The 9234-nt window shown below is 34.3% G+C and overlaps 1 protein-coding gene across 2 annotated transcripts; it reads right to left on the minus strand.

Moving 5' to 3' along the window:
* Nucleotides 1-344: 344 nt before the first annotated feature.
* Nucleotides 345-4670, minus strand: LOC311284422 (protein insensitive-like). Of its 2 annotated transcripts, none has more exons than XM_084399458.1 (4): nucleotides 4605-4670; nucleotides 4274-4398; nucleotides 3686-3890; nucleotides 345-1013 (listed from the first exon to the last, which is right to left on the minus strand). In XM_084399458.1, the coding sequence occupies exons 1-4, from the start codon at nucleotides 4633-4635 to the stop codon at nucleotides 916-918; spliced, it is 459 nt and encodes a 152-aa protein (XP_084255584.1). In that variant the 5' UTR covers nucleotides 4636-4670; the 3' UTR covers nucleotides 345-915. The 2 variants fall into 2 exon arrangements, with proteins under 2 accessions (XP_084255584.1, XP_084255583.1); XM_084399457.1 differs by having other exon boundaries at nucleotides 4593-4646.
* Nucleotides 4671-9234: the final 4564 nt, after the last annotated feature.

Raw genomic sequence — 9234 nt, forward strand, 5'->3', positions numbered from 1 at the left:
TAGTTACATACTTGATTAGTGTATTAAAGTGTACTTTATTTGTGTTACAAGTACATTACAAATTAATTACAAGTGTCTTCGAAACATACAAGAAATATACCGTAAATGTATAAAAAATATATACTAAGTATACTTGCAGCCACACTAATTATAAGTATACTTCAAGTGTGTTAAGGATTAGTTAACTTTAAGTGTGCTATTTTGAAACAACTAATTTTGTACTGAGTATATTTTAGTTGTATTTAAATTGTAGTAAAGCATAACTTTAAGTGTATTTAGTGTACTTTTGTGTGCTAAATTGGAACAACTTCAAGTATACTTAGTATACTTTAAGTATATGCCTGTGTAGGGACTAGTTACATACTTGATTAGTGACAATAAAGTGTACTTTATCTGTGTTACAAGTACATTACAAAATCATTACGAGCAATATACAAGTCTATTATTTTTGAGTAAAAATGATATTCTCCGTAATACCTTTGGCTTAATCCAAATACTACAAATAGCACACTTTGTCTTCAATAACAAATGCACATTAATAAACAAATATTACTTAGCTATACTTTGTACAATATACTTTAAACATTACATCGTCACAATGCAGTATTTTAAAAATCTTACCAGAATACTGAAGACTGAATTTCTTGGGGGATTTTTTTTTTTTTAACACAATACTGAATGCACTTGTTTTCAAGGCCCTTAGTACAATAAATAACATAACTTTAATAACAGAGACACATGGTATTGACAACACAAACAGTGTTTATTTAAATCTCGTACACGGTTTTATTATTTTAAAACATAATAAAATGTACCAACCATGTTTTTAAATTAAAAGAACACTGAAGAAAAAAAAAAAGAGAGAAAAAAAAAACATTTTGGAACAGCGGCCACACACAAACTACACATTGTTATTTACTTTTTCTTGCTGAAATGCTCGTTGTTACACTTGCGCCTGATGGCCGCTCGCACATCAGACACACTTGTGTGTGGAAACTCTGCAAGAACAGCATCTGTTAAAGTGAACGAGGTAAGGTCAGAGGGCATGTTCATACAACTTTTTTTTCCCACTACTTCAGTCTGTTAAAATCCTGTATTAAACAAGTATTACTAAATAAAAAGTACACGAGGATTAGCAGTGAGGAATTTTATCAGTATGTCATGTCAATAATGCTTTCAGTATATACGGTAGTCACACATACTGTATGCAACAAAAGCGAGTACACACATGTAAGATCATTTTGATGAACCAATGTCGTTTTAAAATCCCAATAATACATTTTGCAGTCTAGCTTTTTTTATTTGATGAATGAACAAAAAATTGCAGTGTACCTCTCATTAAAAAAAATGGCAATAACAGTTGTGTTGTTTATTATTGTTAAGGAAAACTCAATTTCATTATGAATTTGACAGATTGCTGTAGTGCCTCAGTTCATGTGGCATGTGAACCAAATCATCTCTTCCTCTTTACTACTAGGTTCATTCTGAAACTCAACAGAAAATTAACTGTAACTTGTCTTAACAAAGCTTTAAGTCTCTATTTTTAAAATACGTAAATCATATCAAAACCAAATATTCTCTGTTTAAGTAATCCGTATGAAAGCAACGAGAGGTACAGTTTCTCAAACGCATGCTCATTATCTCTAATGTCACCAGACCCACATGCGCACAAGCGATTCACATGCTAATCGTCCACGTGAAGGAACCCAAAACCTGTAAACTCCCTCATCAATTTAAAACAAAGCATGAAGAGAGAAGAGAAACTTCATCATTCCTCTGCTTTTCATCGAGTTTGGAAGACAGGCTATGAGTTTACCTTGGATTTACCTCAGACGAAGAAGAATGCGGTTTGAAAATACGATTTTGAAGGTAAGAAATGTATTCTCACATATATTAGCTAGAGTGTTATTGGTGCATAAACTGTACATTGTACTAGTTGAACTGGTGCCAGACTGAACTTTATGAAATCGATGGAAAATTTTTAAAATATTAACAATAGACAGGCAGGCAACCTTTCAATGATAAATAAATATACATGTATGATACAAGGATGTTTTTATGTTCGATAATAATTAAACAGCATGATATAAAATTAGGTTGATATGAGTGTTTATATGAGTGTCTAACATGATGAATTTTATAATGTTTAGACCAGTGTTTACTGTTAAATACTGTGTTTGTGGATATCTGCTCAAACGTAGATATGTATAATGTGGTAACAATAATGTTTCATAGTTTGGAGCGGTCGGTCGGTCGCTTCAGTAAATGTTCTCTGCACGTGCTGTGCGTTTCAAAAGCAAAACACATCACACATTAGGCTTCATGTTTTTACTCCAATCTCATTTTGTAACATCATAACGAATGAAAACATTTGAAGTAACATGATAATCCATATATGTTTCTCTAGTGCAGTGTACTGAAGTGTTCCTTTTTATTGATTTATCGCTATAGGCTGCCTGTATTTATGTAAAATTAATATTATTATTATTATTTTATGCAGCCGTATAAGTATATGCCTACAAGGCACAACAAACCGGGTTTTTTTTTTTTTTTTTAAATGGCAATTTTAATCAGAAAAATTCAATTAGATCTAAAATAATTTTCTTCCCCAAATCTGGCAGGTTTCTCTTGATATCAGCATGTTCACATTTGTCTTTTGTTACTTTTTTTTTTTTTTACAGGGACCAGATGGCACTGATGAGCCCTGCTGACTAAAACATTCACACAAATTTTTGTGTTTTTAACCTGAAGCAAATACCTTGGAAATGATAACTAAGATGTGTGACTGTTCACGTCTCTCTGTTTTTTTGTATCTTAGGACTATGTTGTGTTGTAAATAAATCCATTCTGTTAGGGTGCTTTCACACTGGTAGTTTAGTTCGGAACGGGGCACGGTTCGCATGAAAAATCGCTAATGTGAACGCTGTCATGCGGCCCTGGGTGCGTACTGGGGTACCGAACCCGAGACTAACTGGAGGAGGTGGTCTGAGTTTGGTTGCTCCCGAACCGTGCCGCGGCTCGCGTGAACGTGAAAGCAACACAGACTCAGGTGCACACTTGTTCAGGAAGTAAAGTGTCCTGCGCATGCGTTTTAGCTGATTATTAAGTATTTAGTTAAATAAAACACATGTAAGGGATGATAATGTTGATGATTTACCTTGGATACGAGCGAGAGTGAGCCTACAGTGTATTCGCGCATATCGCGTAGAATCAGGGCACCAAAATAATGGAAATCCACTGTCTCCTCAAAAGAGTCAGTTTGCAAGCAGCAGAAGGCCACCTTATGTGCAAACTCAGAAGGTCTGAAAAAGGTGACACATTTCTCCAACTCGCGTGATGTACTGAGTGGGCAGGAAGATTTTCACATAGTTTTGAAGCAAAATGTGTAGACTACATGATAATAACGTGACCAATAAGTCAGTATGGGTTTTATGACCTTATTTTAGTGACTACAATTATTTATTTTTTTCAACAACGTAATTTTCTCAAAACTACAAACTTTTACATACATGCTGCTGAGATATTATTGTAGCAGAGTTTGTGGTGAATACAGTGTAATCAGACTTTATCCATGGAAATATTAAAAGTAACAAAAATAAGCACAAATGTCAGAGCATGTCAGAACACCTCCAGGGCCCAGAAAACACCTCAGACCCCAGAGGGTTAACTCAAGAAAATTACAAACCTGTTATGGCCTGCACTTTGGCAACATCAAGCTGACTTTTTTGGGAGTCCACTTTCCCAGATTTCCCTGTCAGGGTGGACTCTGCAAGGATTTCCCTAGTGAAAACCAGAACAGCCAGCTCCTGGGCAAAAATGGTCATACGAGATCTGTTCAGCCGCTGAAAGGCCCTCTTTGGGACTATCACTGCAGTTCCAGCCAAGGGGTGCTGTATAGAGAGATGTGTAGGGAGAGAGAAAGAGAGTCCACTGACAAATTAATACATAGTTGGGACATCCATCTCTGAGGAATAAATATTATTCCAATGTGAAAATATGCTTAAATCTAGCTTGGTTTTGAAATGTTTTTGTCACGTTTTTTTAACCTTGCCAGTTTAAACTTTCAGTCAACTATAAGCCATTCAAATTCAATTAAATGGGAAAGGGACTCGGTAGGGAATTCGGTACTTTTTTGCTGTTCCGACAGATAAATCACTTTAAGATTGATCCATTTTACCATAAAGTTACATGGTGGAAATTCAACATTCTAAACACCCATGAATTCATGATGGCTGTTAAGTGATAGACACATTAGCCCTTAATTGTAACATACCATATCAATTTCATTGACCACTGTATTAGATGACATTGCCGATGAGGGGGTTCCGTCAGGTGAGCAAATCAATGACCGGACACACTGCACACACTCCTTCATTAATTTAACCATTTCCGGGAGCTCTACGTGAAAATAAGGGGGAAAGTTAAGTTAGTGTTGTTTAACTAGAAAGGACTCTGCATCTGTAGTACATGACAGATGGATGAAATGTAAAAGCTAGCCAGTATTACAGGGATAAAGTTACTAAAGTTAAGCAAAGGGAAATCATGCCCATTGTGGGACTTTGCAATGTAATGTCAACCCCTCCAATGCCAACCTGAATACCTACCACGAAGGGATGCCATGATTTCTTCATCCATTTGGGGCAGCGTTTTCTGTCCAGTGTTAGCATCCTTTATCTGCTTACAAACAAGCACAGTGAAACTTTTGATTACAGTAACATTATACCACATTTACATGTTTGTTACAATACAAATAATAATAATAATCATCATGGGAAAGTAACAGAAAAGTAACAATTAATGATGTTCTAATTTTAATTCTGCATTGAAACAGCGGCAGGCCTTAACGCTAAGGACTTTAGCTACTGCATTTAACTTAAAATACTCTGTAATTTTTTATCATACAGATCAGAGTAATGTAAAGGGTCTACTTTTATTTTCTATAAACTCACAATAACAACAAATTGTTGAGCTTTTGTAAAAAAAAAAGAAAGAAAAGAAAACAATCAGGATGCGTTTTCTGCCGTCCCGTTCTCAGTGAGCTGAAACTCAGCGTACACTTGCCTTACAGACATGAGAAATAGATATATAGAAAGCTTGTAATGTCTACTTTTAAATGAAGCAATTCAAATGGAAAATAAATATTCTCAGATTATGTAATTCGTAGGGCTGGACCCGTATATTCGGATATTCAAATATTTGTTCGGTGGGTTGGTATTCGATTTTAAAATTGAACATTCAAATATTAGTTTTTTATTTTTATTTTTTTGCACACCTGGCATCCCCCTCGAAACGGTTCTCATTCGTACTTGAATATGTTTTACACTATAAAATCTGGCAAAATACAATACAATTTTTTTTAATTATCTTATATAGCCTAGCAATTTTTAATAGGCTGGACAGTTGAAGGAACCCAACCTCATTATACTTAACCCTCTGAGGTCGGCAAACGCGCCCACGCGTTTTGCTGGATTTTTTTCAGTTCAGTTCAAAAGAAATTAATTTTGCTCTGTTGACTTTGATATTACAAGCAAGTTTCATACATCAATTGATTCTGTTAAATGTGTATTATTTTTGTGTATACTCACAATAAAAACAAACTGTTGTGCTTTTTGCCAAATAAAGAAAAATAAACGTGATGCTAGTTCTGCCTTCTCTCTGTCAGTGAAGACCATTCTGAAACGCGTCCGAAAATGAACAATAACTCAGCGAATACTGAGTCAAACAGGCATACAGGCATGAAGCTTGAATTCTCTTCTTTAAAATGAGGTAATTTATATAAAAAACAAATATTCTCATCTTGTGAAATCTGTATTAAAAGAGAGCGATTCCAGTCGAGCTAATTAGACCTCATTCAAATGTAATGTGACTCCGCCCACGGAGAGCGCGTGCTATTCAAACGCAAATTACTGAGGCAATCCTGTGAACGCCCCCATATCAGCTCGAGAAAACACAAGTTTAATCAGATCATTGTAGCCTACGTGTTTACACCATCTGGCAGCGCTGTGAGGAATAATAATAACGGAAAATCTACCTCAGAGTGCGGGTATTGCAGGAGAGAGGATCCGAATATGTAGTAAGTTTTTTTTCCTTCTCAAGTTAATCGCGTTTCTGTGAATGAATGAACGGCAGCCGCAGAGATGCGAGCTGTGATAAACGAAGACAGTTTAAATTTAAATTGTGTCTCTGTGTGAATGAATGATGATGTTTTAGCAAACTGTATTGCTATACTGAGCTGAGTAAAAATATGTTGAAATAAAATGTAGGCTATTTGTATAAGCAACGTATTAAACTGAAAATTAACATTTATATGCCCTAATATTTCATAAAAACAACGTTACAGTCAGGCGTTTCTGTTTGTGAATGAATGTTTCGGTTTTAGCAAACTGTATTGCTATACTGAGTAAAAATCGACTGAAATATGTTGAAATAAAATGTATTTGTATAAGCAACGTATTAAACTGCAAATTAACATTTATATTTCTTATAATAAAAATGAAAGACCTATGTTACAGACATATAAGACATAAAATATCTGCCAACTCAAATAAGCTTTTGTTTGCCAATATTTGCTCATGTTAAATATAGTATGTTTTGTCAAAAATAAAGTAATCAAATAATCAATCAAATCCTTAACTTTGAAATATGTATGATAAAATGTATACTTTAGTTTTTACAAAGAAAGATTACACTTGAATTGTTGTTGTAATTGTAACCTTTTTAATAAAAATATATATTTACAAGGTAGATGTAAACAAACTATTAAAAGGTAAATATAAGCCTTTTCTTTAAATAATTTTTATTGTGTTTTATTAGTGACAAATTTGGGGAGAGGATAAATATTCCAAAACTGAAAATACAGTATGAGAATTAACTGCACAATTACTAGACATGTTTTCCTTGGATATTATAGGCCAAATTGCAAGCACAATATGTGGAAAAATAAAAAAGAATTGAGATGCTTCCAACTGTTGCTCTTGCATTCTTGTGGCTCAGTGACTCACCTGAATGAATGGCTAATTAAGTATGCAGGCCCCATTGTCTCCTAAGGTGTGAACCACTAAATATGCATGATCTGTGACGCCCACTCCGCATATTGCCTTTCCAAACAGAAAGTACTTTGCAAAATTCAAATCAATGTATTGTGTTATGTGAATGATTAGGCAGGGTGATTTTCACATCATTTTGAAGAAAAAACACTAGGCAATGACATCTATTAGACAAAAGTCTTATTGGCACATATTTAGTATGTGTTTTATGGCCTTATTTCAGAAACTTTAGTTTTTAGTTTTTTCAATAACCACGCATAAACATTATTCTCTCAAAAATGCAGACATGTACATTCTTGTTGCTCACATATTATGGTAGCCCTGTTTGTGCTAAATAGTGTGTAATTTTTTTTTGCCATTAATATGTTTATAAGCAACTGAAAAAAGCACAAATGTCAGGGCATGTCAGAACATCTCAAGGACCCCAAAAACACCTTAGACCCCAGAGGGTTAATAAATATATTTGCTTCTTCTTAGCCTACTAAAGTGTTCCTCAAACTGGAGTATTCTCTGGCTAGAGCAGAACAGCAGAGTTTGTATGGACAGAAGTGCATGCCTGAGCTTGTATTTTGGGTTAAGCTATTAGAGGGTTAGAATAATAGAAACAAAATGTATTAGCCTTTTTACCCGTTATTATCAATCTAAATTAACCTACTGCGAAATATAGGAGCTTTTGAGATTTTACGTCATGTCATTTAATCTGTTTGTGATGCTGATTATGCTACCATGTTCTTTATTTATTACAGTTCGTTCATTTATTTTTCGTTTTTCCTAAATTTTTTCTCAACTACTAGCGGTGGCGCGGTGGTTGTTTTGAAAAATTATTTTTTATAATAATAATAGGCTAAACAAGGCTCAAACATCCATTTTGTAACAGACATACTGTTTATTTGAGCAATTTTGTCAAAGAAACAACACACTAAAGCCTGTAAAGCATTGAAATACATATTAGGGATGGGAATTTCAAGCGTTTTTCGAATAATAATCAAATAATACCCAGCGATCTTCGAATATTATTTTTGCTTGAAATTCACACAGTGCAACTACCTAATTGAGGTTTTCTTGAAACTTAATGTTTAAATTGGCAAATCTAAAAAACACACATAAATGATTAAATGTGTGCTATTATTAGTTCCATATTCAAATATTTGTTTGAAAAGTGCGCTTTCTGAATTTGGACCTAATAATAGCACACATTTAATCATTTATGTGTATTTTTTACTGCAGCCAAAAACAGAAAACATTAACAATTAAAGCTGCAAGCAGCATTTATCGGGGTTCAAGCAGTTAAGGCCTTTAAGGCATTTAAGCACAAAAGCATCAAAAGTTATTAAGATTTATTTAGCAAGCATGTAACCACTGACATAATAGATGGAAAAGACCATTTACAGCCAATACAGGCAATTTGCCATGGGATATATATGGTTTTAAAGCTTTTTAACAGTTATAGCGCCACCTATGGTCCGATCTCCATAAAATTGTTTACTGTGACCTCAAATTGAACCCATACACATGTGTACTGAGTTTGGTGAAGATATCTCATTTACTTCTTGAGTTATAGCCATTTGAGTAAAATAGGCTCCTCCCACAACGATTTGCCACATTCTAGAATTATTTAATATGATTCTAGCATGATTTACTATCATATACCATGTTCCAGAATGATTTATTAGGATTCTAGCATGATTTACCTTGATACACCTCATTTCAGTATTATTTACTATGATTTACAATGTTTCTAGCATGATTAACCACATTACTAGCAATTATGTGAAGTGTCAGTGCAAATGAGGTGATGAACACTGACAAAATATTATTGTGTTATAATAGTTAGTTATATACGTGATTTTTAGTGTGTGTCCAAGTATGAATGCAAAAGCACATGTAAAATATTTCATTATTAAGTAGAATGGCCAGCAGAGGGCACTAGAAGACCACTTATTGGCTCACTTTCACTTTAAACCAGTTTTCTGCACTAAAGCAAACCAGTTTTTCCATGTTAACTCAATGCATGCTTACACACACACACACACACACACACACACACACACACACACACACACACACACACACACACACACACACACACACACACACAGCATAGTTAACCATGATTTACCATGATATACCACGTTCTAGTATTATTTACCAGGAGATAAACGACAATCTAGTATTATTTACTTTGATT

Source organism: Rutilus rutilus (assembly GCF_951802725.1).
Source record: "Rutilus rutilus genome assembly, chromosome: 24".
Taxonomy (NCBI): domain Eukaryota; kingdom Metazoa; phylum Chordata; class Actinopteri; order Cypriniformes; family Leuciscidae; genus Rutilus; species Rutilus rutilus.